Source organism: Benincasa hispida, unplaced genomic scaffold (genome assembly GCF_009727055.1).
Source record: "Benincasa hispida cultivar B227 unplaced genomic scaffold, ASM972705v1 Contig132, whole genome shotgun sequence".
In the NCBI taxonomy this organism is placed as follows: Eukaryota; Viridiplantae; Streptophyta; class Magnoliopsida; order Cucurbitales; family Cucurbitaceae; genus Benincasa; species Benincasa hispida.
In genome coordinates this window covers 415,542-431,660 of record NW_024063873.1, presented here as the reverse complement: position 1 = coordinate 431,660, position 16,119 = coordinate 415,542, and the positions used below count along the sequence as shown (strand labels likewise).

Sequence of the window (16,119 nt, the reverse complement as noted above, 5' to 3'; positions counted from 1 at the left end):
TATACAAACTCTTCTTTGTATGACGCCCCCGCTCGCATGTCCCTAACAACGAATATCAGGATCAGACCATCTGTGACAAGTCACAGCACTTATGGCCATTCCACAAAGTGGGCCGCGTCGGTAACATTACCAGGATAAGGTTTTCCTCCTTTATCCATATACTATAGACCATTTTGGTTATCAATCAAGATATGATTCACTTGTATGTCACCACATACATGCTTGAGTGACATACAGATAATCAAGGATTTATGTTTATTGGTTTATGGTAAAGCAAATAAAACAAGTAACTCAACAAAATACAATATGTGAAGTAAATATCATATATTAACAACACAAGTGTTCGTACATACTGTTTACAAACTACAGGACGCGAGACTTTAAGGCATCAACCCCAACATGTGTTGTATAATATACGATATTTTACTTCATATCTTGTATTTTGCTCAGTTGCATGTTTTATTTACTTTAACACAAACCAATAAACTTAAAATCCCTTGTTATCTGTATGTAATTTAAGCATGTATATGGTGACATACAAATGGATCATGTCTTAAGAGATAACCAAAATGGTCTGTAGTATATGGATATAGAAGGGAAACCTTATCCTGGTAACGTTTCGGATGCGGCCCATTTTGTGGAATGGTCACAAGTGTTGTGACTTGTCACAGATGGTCTGATCCTTATAATTAGTGTTAGGAACATGCGAGTGAGGGAATCCTATACAAAGAGTTTGTATAAGACTTAACCACGAAGTGTTAATGTCTCGTTATATAACACTTCATCATAGAGACTTCACTTCACTAGGATGACCATAGGTAACAAGACCTCAATCCTGAGTGAGTTGGGAACTTCTGCCATTGAGGGCGGTCCTTTGATTTATATGGGTGTGAGTGGCCAGATCACCGATTCAAATCTACCATTTTGGGGATTCGTCTGATTTGGGAGCTGGGAACTTAGCTACACAAGATGGAATTCACACTTTCCTCGAGGCAGGGGCAAGTAGATAGATAGCTCCCTTAAGGGCTGATTCCAGGGCTTGAACGATGTGGCGCCACACACCTTCTCTTGGCCTAAGAGGTGTTCACACATAATTGGACTATGTTGTATTGTTCCTTAGAGGAATCAGTGGTACTTAAGAAGTGAGATGTAACTACAGGGGCAAAACGGTAAATTGGCCCAGCTGTACTTACGAGCATCTGTGAAGGTTCATCGTACTCATGATTGGTTATATCCGATGGACACAGAAATATATCTATGGTAAGAAACGTTTAGCTGTTGGTGTTTAGTGGAATGTGGATCTCGTTGCTAAAGAGTTTAGTCAACTATTCACGTACCGTTAGAGCTTCGAGCCATAAGTCCACTAGGTCCCCTTGGTAGCTTGGATAAAGTCGAGAATCGGTATTTGGGTTAATTTGAAATGTTCAACTTGACAAGAGGAAGTTTGATTATATATAATATAATTGGACTAGTTAATTATATATGATATAATTGGCTAAATGTATGAAATACATTATTTTGGAGAAAATTAGATATAAATATGATTTATTTCAAGTAGAGGAGAAATTACTATAGTAGATATGTGATATCAAACTATAGGGTAAGAATATAATATGATTATATTTATTAATTATTTAATTGGTTAATTATACGTAATTGGCCTAAAATTCCTCTTGGACGTGCGTTAATGGGAGCAGCCCCTTCGGTTATGGTAACCGAAGAATAAAATGAAAATTAGTTTCATTTTGCAAAGGTTTGAAAAAATTGGCATCGGTATGGAAACGTAAATGATCACATAAGTCGAGATCCTATACGATAGTCGCTCAGCGCCTAAACGATCGCACACCTCGCGCCTAGCTAGTTCCTAGACGATCGCTTAGCTTTTCTAAACGATCGCATAGTGAGCCGTGTTTTCTAAAAGACCGTGTACCATTTACTAAACGATCGCTTATTTAAACCTACACGATCATGTAGCTTCTTCTAAACGATAAGTACTTAGCTATACGATAGCTTCCTTTTCCCTCCCATTTGCTTATCGTCTACACGATTAGTTCATTCTCCAACCTCTACCAAACTCACCATAGACCACACTTTGGATTCTCACTCCGAGAATACCATGGGCTTCATTTTGGTGGTGTCGTCTCTGCTACTATTCACTTGTTCGTGATAGTTCGTGTTGTTGCCGTTCGTGTAGCCGATCGTGCTGCTGCAGGCGATGCGTTTGCTGGGCGATAGAGTACGGGTAGAGGTTTTTCCACTACATCTGAGTTCTAAAGCTTGAAGAGGGTCTTCAACTAGTATGAGAACTCTTTCCCTTATTCTTTAATGTTCAAAGCATGCCGTTAATTACTGTTTGTTTGCATAACTGTATGTTAGAATGTATATGTTGTATTTCTATCACGGTGAAATCGGATAGATCCGAACACACTCATGGATGCTCTTCGTTAAGAGTTCCTTCAATATATGCCCCAACGTACCTTATAGCCACCATAGAGTTAATGTAGTGACTTCATAGCAAAGGAAGGACCAGTGTGTCATACCCTAAGTTGGCGCATAAGCACATGCAAGGAATGCTAGACACATTGATGTTTGTCAACATACGCCCCAACGTCCATTATAGCCACAATTAGAGTTGATACATAACTTCACAACAAAGGAAGAATCAGTGTGCCACACCCTAAGTTGGTGCATAGGTGTATGGCAAGGAATGCAGGACGCATTGACGTCTACCAACATATGCCCCAACATCCATTATAGCCACAATTAGAGTTTATGTAGTAACTTCACGGCAAAGGAAGAATCAGTGTATCACACACTAAGTTGGCGCATAAGCACATTGCAAGGAACGCGGGATGCATTGACGTCTACCAACATGCGTCCCAATGTAACTTATAACCACCATCGTTGAAGTTGGTGTACTAACTTTACAACAAAGGGAGAACCAGTTTGTCGCATGCTAAATTGATGCATGGGTGTATGAAGGAGACCGCCAACATGCCCAACATACTTGCAAGGACAGAAAATATAAGTGCACTCTTGAAGTTCAATTAACATAAGACTTATCTTTTTGAGTAGTGGTTAATTATGTTGTTTTCAAGAAGGAAAAAATAATTGGAAACAAAAAAAGAAGTAAAGAAGAAAGTGCAAAAACAAAATCATAAAACAAAGAAAGAGGAAAGCCTAAATCCCATCTTTCTTCTCTCCTCACGGCCGCTAGTGACCACATGTGAAAACATTTTCAAGTGGCGGCTGCCGATCTTTGCAGTAGCACAACGAGCAGTGAATTCGACCTTCGGCTTTAGCAAAAAAAAAAGAAGAAGATGTAGAAAAAAATTGGTGGAAGAGATGGAAAGGAGAACCAAAAAAATTAAAGAAAGTTTCAGAAGAAGAAAAAATAATAAGTTTGGATCCAATGAGATTCATTTGGATCCAAAATGTTTCTCATGCAGTTCTCTCAAGAGAGTTGCCGTTAAGTACATGGCCGATAAAAGAAACCAGAAAGTTTGATGAGTTATTTAAAAAAACGTGAATGGGTTGCATAATTTATTGGGTGTGCAATATGGATTCAAATAGAAAAAGGATTTATTAAAGATTTAGTTTATTTTATGTTCAAATTAAATCTTTTGATTCAAATGGATGGGTGAGATAACTTCTATTTTACCACAAGCTCTCAAATATCATGGTCCCAAGTTAGAAGCCAATGTCATTCATATTTTTAAACAAAATTTGGATGGAATCTCAAGATCATTCCAAATCATAAAATTTGGGCGGATCTCAAAACTTTTCTCAAATTCAAATCATCCTTAGATCTTTATTCTCAAATCAAATTAAATTTTGGATAGATCTCAAATTTGTCTCAAATTCAAAATTTGGTCATATTTCAAATTTTATCTCAAATTCAAGTCATCCTAGGCTTTATCCTCAAGTCTAATAAAATTATGGATAAAACCTCACATTTATTTCAAATTAAAGTTTGACCATATTTCAAAATTTAATCCAAATTCAAATCATCCTCCACTTTTATGCTCAGGTCAAATTAAATAAAACACCTATTAACGTTTAGAAAGGAATCCACCCATGGTGGGTGATCTTCCAACCAAATCGATGTCAAACAATGTCTTCAAGCATAAGTAACGAGTCCATACGCTATAGAGTTGCCTTTGCGATTAATATAGGAGAAACTATGGATTGTCCCACTTCAATGTCGACTTCGCAAGGAGTCCACAAAATATTGGATCACATTACCATTACGTGAAGATCCGTTTAGAAGCTTCCACAAAATGAGAAAATTAATCTCAGTTCAAAGGGATGAATGTAAACCTCAATGGCCTTAGAGATTGCTTCAAAAAGGGTCATAGCCTCAGCAATAATTTAAGGTTTATAATTTAGATATTTTTTGTATACTTTAATTAAATACCGGTATTTTAATAACTATGAGTTCTGTGTCACACTCCACCCCAGATTACCCTCTTAACCTGAAAGGGAGTATGACTGCAGTAATTACCGACCCTTTTCATGGGCAACACTTAGCCAAAATTTCTTTTTGCTAAGTCTAACTTATAAAACACCCGAGAGCCAAGTTTCCCATATTTAAACATTTTCTTTTTTATTTCCTTATCCTTTACCCATTTTCCTATAATTCCATATTAACTTAAATATTAAACCCCTCATTTTACTAATCTCAAGAACAAACATATTTAAATAGGGAAAGTAGGGTTCAGGTTTCATAATTATTTCCCCCTTATGAAATTCCGTCCTCAAAATTTTCCCGAACCTACTTCAGATTAAGGTTTCACAACAACCTTTTTGTTGTCAACCGTTATAACCTTTCTATCACTATGCTTCCACTACACTGCTCAATACGAACTTGTTTCTTACTCTATTCAAATATTCTAATGAAATGTAGTAAAACATATCATAGGGGTTAAGTAATACTAACGTATAGTAATTTAGTCATATCATTCATTTTACCGGACTCTACTATTGTGGTTGTTTTTTTTTCATTCCCTTCTATTTGGCTCCTCTGGAATCCTTTCCTTTAGTTCTGGTTTGTCTAATTTGTTCCAATGTCTAAGATATCCGTTTTTGTTCTACCTGAGCTTCTCTGACCCGTTGGGGACAATTTCTATTAATATGTCCTACTTGACCACAAAAATAACACGTCTATACCACTATAACATGTTCCCCAATGATACCTGCCACAGTTTGTACATAAGGGTTTCTCAGGTTTGTCGGCTGTCGATTTACTAACACTTCCAATCATGTTATCTAATTTTGTTAACTTCATCTCTTTATCTAATACCATTGTATTTTTCGTCTCGTGATTACTTTTACCTTTATGTTCTCCTTCGGTTAAACTCTTCTCAACTGTAATTGTTGTTTCAACTAGTTGGGTGAAATCCGCTCAGTTAGCTATCGATGTGACTGACGTATGGATTTCCTTCTTGAGTCCGTTCTCAAACCTTCTACATCTGTCCTTTTCCTCCACTATGATTGGAAGAGCATACTGTGACAACTCCGTAAACTTCTGTTCATATTCAACTACTGTCATAGGCCCTTGAACCAACTTGAGGAATTCATCCCTCTTAGCCTCCCTAAAAGAGCTTGGATAATATTTATCTTCAAAGATTCTTCTGAACCCAAGCCACAATATAATCTATGAACTACTTTTCCTGGCGGCTATAACCTTCCACCACTTCTCTGCTTCCTTTTGCAACAGAAATACTGCAAGTTTGACCCTTCGGTCTTCAGGGAATTATATTACACTAAAACACTTCTCAATCAAGTCTAACCACACTTCAGGATCTGTCGAGTCTGTGGTACACTTGAACGTTGTTGCACCTAGGGCCTTGAGCCTTTCAATATGTATTTTTTTTCTCTAAATCTGTCTGAACTGTACTTATACTGGCTACCAACCTCTGGGCAATCCTATTGAATACTCGATTCTCTAAATGATTCGAATCTACCCCTACCTGTGGGGTGCTCGACTCTCCTTCTGAAGTCATTTTCAGGACTACTGGTTTTCTGACTTTTTTCCCGTGCAGCTCTGGGTCGTTTCTAACTCTAGGACTTCTAATGGTAGGGTCAGTGTTCCCTTCCTCTGTCTGCTTGCTCTGCCTACCACTTTTCCTCGGCATCTTTTACCTAATTATGAAGTACACATGTTGGGGACTCGTCTTAAGGACTTAGACTTATGCATGAACTCTCCATTTCTCCTACAATCTTATGCTCTCATACCAATTTGTCACACCCCGCCCCAGATTACCTTCTTAACCTGGAAGGGAGTATGACTGCAACAGTTACCAACCCTTTTCACGGCCAACACTTAGCCAAAATTTCTTCTTGCTAGGCCTAAACTTATAAAACACCCGAGAGCCAAGTTTCCCATACTTAAGCATTTTCCTTCTTCATTTCCTTATCCTTTACCCATTTCCCTACAATTCCACATCAACTTAAATATTAAACCCCTCATTTTACTAATCTCAACAATAAATATATTTAAATAGGGAAAGTAGGGTTCGAGTTTCACACTCTGTATAAATCTCTCTAACCCATTGTAATTTAAAAAAAAAAAAAAAAAAAAAAAAAAATCCACGTGATGTAATTGAATTAGGGTAAGGAAAGGTAGGGTTGTTTTGTGAGTAAGGCGAAGGGAAAGACGTGTCAAATGGAGATCCACCTATTAGGCCGTGGTTTGAGTGCTACTTAAAAAGCGTATGCTCTCCACACGTTCATCACCCTCCATTTCAATACTTCACCACACAAACAAGACCTCACAAATTATTGCATAATGGCATCCATTGTAGCCATTTCTCTACCTTCTTCCTTATCAATAACAAGCCGTCCTCCTCATAGTAATTTCATCGGCAGCGGACGACGTAGTACGGTGGTTGTAAGGGCTCAAGGCAGTGGCGGCGAACCCATAAACCCTGCAATCAGGAAGACAGAAGACAAAGTGGTAGACTCTGTGCTCATTGCTGAACTTTCCAAGCCCCTCACTCCCTATTGCAGGTTATTTTCTTTTCTTCCTCACTATTTCTCTTTTATTCCTCGTTGTCTTCTCTTAGAGCAACCCTTAGGTGTAGCATATTGAATATTTCATACAATCAATCAAATTGTTTTTCATAAAAAAGAACAATGAATAAATAATCACAAGAAACTAAACTGGAAAGGCTTAAAAGATAAGGAAGTAAAGTGAAAGTTATTGCTAAAAAATGTATGTCTAATTAAAGCTGATTTGAGCAGATGTTGGAGGTCAGCCACATTTCCTCTATGTGATGGAAGCCATGTTAAGCACAACAAGGCAACTGGTGATAATGTTGGTCCTTTGCTTTTAAAGCAGTAAACATGGTCATATTTTCCCTGATGAGTTTTATAGGTACTTTCTAAGTTATTTTGAAATGGTTAAAATTAATTTTCGATATGGAGTAGTAACAATTTAATTGATATTTGGATATTTCATGTTACAAATTAATCATAAACTTTTAGATTTATAATAATTTAATCATTGAACTTTAATATACTATATATTAAAGTTTGTGACCTTTTCTTCATAGTTTAATGTTTGGTTATGTGTCACTTTATTGATCTTGTTGCATGAATTTTATACTATGCAAAATCTATAGTATCAAGTTTTGATATAATAATTAAATTGGTGTATCGTCCAAGATTGAGTCATTAATTTAATCAAACATTATATTTGTTTCTACTCTATTTTATCTAGAAAACTAAACAACAAAGTTGGATATTTTAATTAATTCAACTCCTACCCAATACTAATGGATACATTCTTCCAAATTTCAACTCCCTACAAGCTAAATCTCAAATCAAGATAACAATTAAACATTTGACCAAAACTAAAAACAACTCTATGAAAAATCATAGTCATGAAAACTATATTTTCTTTCTTTCAAGGCCAAGCCCACTTGGGTTTTGGGCTTATTTCTTCCTATTTATCACTTGGACTTTGAAAAAAATCTCAATTAAATATTGGGCTTTCTATCCAAATGGATTCAATTACTCGTGTTTAAACTTTCCTATATATATATATATAGATATAGACTCTCTACAAAACTTATTTTTATACGTGTTTAAGTTTTAGATATTTTCATTTTGAGAATTTAATTTAAAAAATTTGGACAAAAATGTCATTTTCACGTTAACCGGTGCTACATTTATTGCTATTTTTACACACACACAAAAAAAAATCAATATTTTGCAAACATCCAAAGAAATTAACAAAACATATGTTAATTAGTGGGTTGGAAGGAGAATATACATTTATTATATATTATTACAGATTAACTCAATTGACTCAATTTTTTACATAAATAACAATATAAACTAATATATGAAATATACCAAGTATAAACCAATTTTTTACTGATTAACTCAATTAACTCAATTTTGGGGAATTAGTAATACATCAATATTACTTCAAAAGTCAATTTCAAGTATAATATTGATGTATCATTAGTATATACTTCTTAAAAATACGTTTATTCAAGTATATCTATAGATATCCACACCCATTCAAAATTCAACTTCAAATTTAACATTGTTGTATCAATAGTTTATCAACATTCATTTATAATGACAACCAACGGAATAAATTGAACTATTATAAATACATGATAATATACTATAACGATAATAGTTTGAAATAAATAAATAATAATTCAAATGGAGTCCATGAGTAATAACAAATCCCTGAGCACTCACTTACTTATAAAATTAAGTACATGAATAGTAGTATATCAATTATATAATTGACATACTTTATATTTTGTATATCCCAAATATTAAGTCTATCAGATATATTATTAATAGCCATTATGATACACCAATAAGAATAATATGCTTAATGTGCTTCCAACTATTCCTTTATTTACTTGTTTTTGCATAAAATATGTAAAATGTCTAATGGTGATGGAATCTCCTTTTTTTTTTTCTTTTTTTTAGGGAAATTTGTGGTGAAATCTTATTATTTTCATCATTAGATGCTTAATGTTTGTTATTTTCTTTAATCATTATGGATTTCTTTTTCACTTTCCAAAGATTCTCTATATCCATTTGTGATATTAAAATACATCTTTTCTTTCTTTACATTATTTTAAAAAAAAATATATTCATTGGTACCACTCTCTTTGCATTCTTTATAATAATTTTGGTGTTGTGAAATATTATTGCTTAAGAATGTAGAGCATTGGTATCCTAATATAGAGAGTCAATTTTAGAAATCTAATTTATGGCTTTTTGGAGGTTTTATTTTTTTCTCTTGAAATCTACAATTTATGTAATCAATATATAAATTCTTTTTCATTATGATGATGGAGAGTTAAATTAGAGGGGAAAAAAAGGATAATAAGAAAATAATTTATATATAATTACTTTCGATAGGTCTTCCACAAGATTTTTTTTTCTTAATATTTCAATTTAGATAAGAGCTAGAGAAACTCAAATTAACAAAAAAAAATCGTGTAAAATGGTGTAATGTTATGTTAAAATTCAAATTTGTCTAATATAAACTGATTATTATTATTAGCAGTTGGATTTTAGGTATTTATTAAACTTTTCATCTTACGACAACAATGTTTTTTTTTTTTTCTTGAAAACCGTTTTCATGTATGGAAATTCAAGTCCTAATTTTGCTTAGGTATTAAATGGTAAATTTTATTTTTAAAAAATCCTTAATTACAAATTTCAGTAACAATTTTTTTTCTTACAAATTATTCGGAATTAAAGAAAAAAGATAGAAAAGGAATATATGATTCCAAAGAAGAAAGGCTAAAAGAAACGAACTTTTTTTTTTTTCCAAAAACAAAAATTAAGTAGGAAAAAAATTTAAGATTTATGAAGAGCAAAGGAATTGAAATCTAAACTCATGGAAAATAAAGAGACAAACGATTTTAAAAAGACAATTTTAATTTGGTTGGGTTATCAAAAATAAGCTGTCTCTGTTGACCATATATTAACTGCTTATTTAAAATGGTTTGGAAATGGAATTTAAAACACGAAAAATAAAGAGAAAATTATTTGAAAAGATAAAACTACTAAAAATATTTATAAAATATAACAAAATTTCAGAATTATGAATGATAGATGTTGATAGACACTGATAGATTTATCTAATAATGTCACTAATAGAAGTCTATCAATGTCTATCAGCGTCTATCATTAATAGTTCTAAAATTTTGCTATGTTTTATAAATATTTTGATTTTTTTTTTATATTTAAAAACAATCTTAAAAATAAACTTTTTTAAAAAAAGATATATATATAAGACAAAAATAATTTGAAAATATTTCAATCGTTGATAAGAACACAAGAAGTCTCTTGTAATGAAAATTATAGACATGTAACATGCAAAAGAAAAATCTGACCAAACAAATTGAAGAGTGATAATAAAATGAAAGCCATCATAGTTGAATATGTGACAAAAGAGCCAAGAGCATAAACCTATCATCAAGAGTATGGTATCATTTTCAATCAATCATATTCCACATTATTTTTCATACAATTATTATCCAAGAGCTAAGCTTATCTATAACTTTAAAATTCATATTGTTAATTAATGTAGTTGAATTGGATATGAAAATTTAAAATTCCAAACTTAAGGGAAAAGAAGTATATGTTAATTATTGTTAAATTATGTTCATGTTCGCATTATCGTCCTATGGATTGTACTCTTATATATATAGCCTATCTCCATTGTAGCACATTAACATTATTAATATTAAAGTTAACTATATTAAATTATAAGTATAATCTAAAATTTTTAATTAACTCTATGTTTAAAAGGACCTTCAACTTTTAAGTTTATGTCTAATAGGCTCCTTAACTTTAAAAATGGTTAATGTCTCTAAGGCCACGTTTTGTAACCATTTTTTATTTTTTTGTTTTTGTTTTTGAAAATTAAACCTATGGACACTACCTCCACCACTAAATTTCTTCCTTTGTTATCTACTTTTCACTAATGGCTTAAAAAACTAAGCCAAATTTTGAGAACTAACAAAAATAGCTTTCAAAAAGTTGTTTTTGTTTCTGGAGTTTGGCTAAGAATTAAACCATTGTAAAAAAAAATGCAAATCATTGTAACAAATGTAGATAATATAGGCTTAATTTTCAAAAACAAAAATAAAAAACTAAACGATTACCAAACGAGACCTAAATTTTCAATTTTATATCTAATAGTTCCATGACATATCTTACAATATATGGCATAGATAATTGAACATCTAACTTCGAGGTTTATAATACACAATGTCAATTGAGCTATGCTCATTTTGGTTTAAAAAATTAAGGGTTCGTTTGATAACTAGTTGATTATTTGTCAATAGTTTTGGAAAAACAGTATCTAATTGAGTTTTCTGTTTTTTTTTTTCCTTTCAAATTTAAAAAGGTTTTTAAAATTGTGAAGGAATTTTGAAAATAAAAAAAAAGTCACTTTAAAATAACAGAATTCGCTTTTAAGTAACATCCGTGAGCACCTGCTCGAGGGATTAAGACCCTTGTCTCCTCTAAATCTCGGGTTGATCCTTAGGATATACGAAAATTTTCTATTTTTGATTTTTACTACTTGCTAACACTTCCATTTTTTTTTCTAACTATGTTTATGTGGTGTGTATAGGATTGGTAATGGGTTGAGGCGGGGCGTGGCATGATTCTCCATTCCTATTCCAGATAGGGGATTTTACCTCATCCCCGCCATTTGAAGATGGAGACAAAAGCAAAAAATTTTCGTCGAGGAAACGGGTCTGAACCCATTTTCCATTTTCCCTTTATGTTTTTCCATAGTTAGCTCAATTATCTGTATCCTTTAGATTCGAAACTTATAAGATGCAATATTTATTCTTAAAACACTTTTGTATATAAAATTGAATGAAAAATACTAATCAAAATATTTTCTTGTTATACATTTCATTTCCAAATCAATTCAATTTTTTACTTTGATAAGAATATTTTATATACATATTTTTTAAAACTATTTCAAAATTCAAAGTTATAATGGTTGGAAAATATGTATAAAATTATTATTATTATTATTATTATTATTTCAAAATTAGGAAACCACAGCTCTCCATGAGTTGTGTGTGTATGTGTTTTTTTTTTTTTTTTTTGAGGTCACAATCTTAATTCAAAATATGTATTTTCTAAAAAAAAAAAAAAAAAAAAAAAAAAATAAATTTGTACACCTCGTCTAGTAATCATTTTGGTTTTTATTTTTATTTTTAAAAATTAAATCTATATCATCTACATTTTTTACCATGATTTGCATTTTTCTTAAGTATAATTGTTGAATTCTTAACCAAAATCCTAAAAACAAAAATAATTTTTTGAAAGTTACTCCTTTTAGTTCTCGAAATTTGGTTTGGTTTCTTAAACTATTTGTGAAAAGTAAATAACAAATGAAGAAATTTGGAGGTGAGAGCTACATAAACTTAATTTTAAAAAACAAAATGAGGCCTAGTTATTCGAATTGCTCATAATAGTTTTTAAATATGGGATTTTCTTTTTAATTTAAAAATACATAAACACTTTTAAAAAATTGTTACCCCAATTCTCATCTCTTTATTTATATACAAATATTACTATTATTTACAAACTCTAGTGTTTGTCGAAAGTGTTCAGTCACATGCATGTTAGTAATTCATCTTATCTTGAGAGACAATTGTTCATGACACATTGATTTAACCATAGAGGAACAAAGTTGTCTTAAGCAAATAACGTAAATTCATTAAGTTTAGATTAATTGTTTTCATCACAACAAGAAATTAGGTTATTCCCGATGAATTTTTTCTCGACACCAAAAAAATTATCAGGAAAACCCATTTTTTCCAACAGTTTTTCTGGCACAGAGGAAAATGGATTTTCCAAATGGTAGTTTAAATGGCTTCAGGAAAAAAAAATAAGTATTTTCGACAATATTTTTAGACTGTTGGTATTAAAAAAAATGTTGAAAAAAATTGTAGACTCATCCCGACGGTATGGTATAGGCATCGGGAGAAATTACTTATCACGGCAATGGAGGGGAGCCGATGGGAGTTTAAAAACATTGATATTATATTTTTAAGGCTATCCCAATGGTAATTTATCCTACCGTCGAGAGAACCAACTTTTCTCGATGCCTTACGCGACATCGGGATAGGATGATTTAAAACCTAATTTCGTACTCTTATTTTTTTCATCTTTAGCTACCTAACCCAAAAATTTTAATCACCCTAATTTCCAACTCTTATTTTTTCATATCTAGCTACCTAACCCAAAATTTTTTCCTCTTTCTTATGCAGATTGAGAACGCACGAGAACCTAAATGCCTCTACTATCGTTGAGAAGCCACACCCCTAGTGTCGGTGCTTCACGTCACTACTACTGATGCTTCACAACATTACCGTCGGTGCTTCAAGTTAGAAATCAGAGAAGATGCTGGGAATTCCTTCTTTTCGTATATATCTTTTGTATGATTTTACAGAGGCTGCCTACAACCTATTTAAATACAACATCCCCTCTAGGGTTCAGAAAATCAGAGGAATAAAAAGAATAATGACTTCTAACAAACAGTGGACAGATGGCACTACCTTACACGTTGATACAAAGAATTAAATAACAAAAAATTAACAGCCTGCTTTTCCTTTTTCTTGTCCTTCCACTCTGGCTCTTCTTTCTGACTTGGCAAGGCTGAGGTGGCAAGGTCTTTCTCCTTGACTGATCCTTATTGGCTTCTTCTCTAACATCCCCCCTCGAACTCAAGGAAATTAAACACCACCGAGTTTGTTTCGAAGCATAAAATATTGAGATTGTGTTAATGGCTTTGTCAAGCAGTCAGCTTTCTGGTCGGATGAAGGAATGTACCTGACTTCAAGTTTTCCATTGATGACTTGATCATGAAAAAAGTGTACATCAAGCTTAATATGCTTGGTTCGAGCATGAAAGACAGGATTTGAGGTTAGAGCTCCAGCAATAATGTTGTCACACCATAGGATAGGTTTGTAAGTAGGTCGAATTTGTAGTTCATTCATCAGTTGTTGTAGCCAAATAATCTCAACAGTGGCAAGAGCTAGGGCCCTATACTCAAACTCGGTGCTGGAACGAGCTACGATAGTTTGTTTCTTGGAAGTCCATGACATCAGGTTGTTTCTCACATACACGCAATAAGCTACAATGGACTTCCTTCATCTATGTTGGAGACTCAATCTGCATCAGATAAGGCTGTGATTTGTTAATCATTGCTAGGTTGAAGAGAAGACCATGATGTCTTGTATCGATGTACCGAAGTACTCTCTTTGTTACTTGCCAATGAACATTTGTATGTGACTTCAAGAATTGATTCAAATGGTTGACAATGTATGTTATATCCGGTCTTGCATGGGTTAAGTATTAGAGAGCTCCTATGGTGCTTCTATACAAATAAGGATCAGACAAGAGTTTCTCATCTGTCAATGAGAGATGTTTACCTATTGTGCAAGGAGAGGTAGTCGGTTTGAGATATGTTAGATTGAGCTTGTGTAGAAGATCTTCCATATACTTTGATTCGTTGAGAATGAATCTAGATTCAAGATAATGAACCTGAATCCCTAGGAAGTAGTTCAGACGTCCGAGATCCTTCTAGGAAAATCTGGTATCGAAGAGTCTGATAAGTTGAGAAATCAACTGAGGATTGTTGCCTATGATTATGACATCATCCACATAGACCAAGAGAAAGATAACAGATTCACAAGTATGAAACATGAATTTTCATTGAGGTCGAGGAGAGGCCTAGTTTTTCTTTCATTCCCTTGATGTTTTTAGTATCAATAGGTTATATTTTAGTTTAATTTTGGATTGTAAGCATGGATTGAGTCATTTTTCATGGATTTGTCTATGAATTTTTTAGGTAAATTTCATCTAGTTTCTTGGATCATGGATTCAATGTTTTATTCTTGAGTTTTCTGCTTTCAATTGATGTTTTGCAATTTTGAATTATGTGTTCTTTGAATCTTCTTTAATTTTTGAACGCATGATTTTTAGGTTGACTTTTCACGCATAATCGTGCATGCTAATTGATTCTTAGTTCGTCACAATTTTGCATGAATATCTTGTCAAATTTATTTTTACATAAGAATGTCTTGCTAAGGTCTCCTAAGTAGCAATAGTAAATAAGGCATTTGGTGGTTATTCCTAAAATGTGCTAATTTCTAGGTTCAGGGATAAAATTGATTGATTGAATATGGCTTTCCTGACAATTAATCGACATAGTTGAATCCTAAATCGTAATGCAGGTGTTTGTAGTTCTATATGACCGCTATCGAACTCAATAGAATTTAGAAGCATGTAGATTAGTTAGGATATGGCATTTACAACCTTAATTAATAACTAGGATGCTTTCTTAGATAGGCTCATGTTAGTTGTCCGCCACTGTAGAGGCTAGTTAGATCGAATCAAGTGAGTAGTTATGCATGTATAATTCACTTGCATAATCAATTTGTAGAAAACAATGATTGAAATTACATTGTGTCTATCCTTATCTAATAACAAGATAAGCCAACCCTTGTTTACATTTATCCCTTGCAATTTAATTTCCTGCATGTTTTTAAATTAATAAAAAAACCAAAACACAGCTTTTAGTGCTTTCACAGTCAAATTTAGCTTAAGAGGGAATTAATTCTTGACCTCTCTATGGTTCGACCCCGCACTTACCATTGTTGCTACATTTTTGTAGTAATAGGAGCAATTCGGTGTAATTTATAAATTTCTCTTTTGTTTCGAGGCCCTTTTCAGGAATTAAACAACACCGAAAAGGCGTCCGATTAAAATGGTGCCATTGCCAGGGAGAGTCATTGAGAGCCTTCCATTGTTCATACCGCTGAGGTCGAATTTGTGGAGGAACTTAGGACTTACAAAGATGATGTTTATCCCCTGTCGTGCTAAAAACAAGTTAGTAAGCTTAAGTATGAGCCTGAACCTCACTTTGAGGAGTCTCAGGTAAAAGAGTTAGAGGCTTCCAAGTCTTGATCTATTCTTTCTTCTGGTATTTCTTACATTTTTATATTGCTCATCTTTTCCTTGTGAGTCAATTGAGTCAGAGTCTTTATTTTCAGAAGAGTCAGTCCTTGAGTCTTTTATTTTATTTCCTTTTTTTTA

The 16,119-nt window shown here is 32.9% G+C and overlaps 1 protein-coding gene across 1 annotated transcript; it reads left to right on the top strand.

Annotated features, from left to right (window-relative positions):
• Positions 1 to 6,726: 6,726 nt before the first annotated feature.
• Positions 6,727 to 11,859, top strand: LOC120068892 (CDGSH iron-sulfur domain-containing protein NEET). Its single transcript, XM_039020539.1, has 3 exons — positions 6,727 to 7,011; positions 7,246 to 7,378; positions 11,630 to 11,859. The coding sequence occupies exons 1-2, from the start codon at positions 6,791 to 6,793 to the stop codon at positions 7,343 to 7,345; spliced, it is 321 nt and encodes a 106-aa protein (XP_038876467.1). The 5' UTR covers positions 6,727 to 6,790; the 3' UTR covers positions 7,346 to 7,378; positions 11,630 to 11,859.
• The last annotated feature ends 4,260 nt before the right edge of the window (positions 11,860 to 16,119 follow it).

Excerpts from the sequence above, each read along its gene's own strand:
- LOC120068892 (XM_039020539.1), top strand. The coding sequence starts at position 6,791 with ATGGCATCCATTGTAGCCATTTCTCTACCTTCTTCCTTATCAATAACA. Across the intron at positions 7,012-7,245 it reads CCCCTCACTCCCTATTGCAG|ATGTTGGAGGTCAGCCACAT; the intron begins GTTATTTTCTTT and ends TGATTTGAGCAG.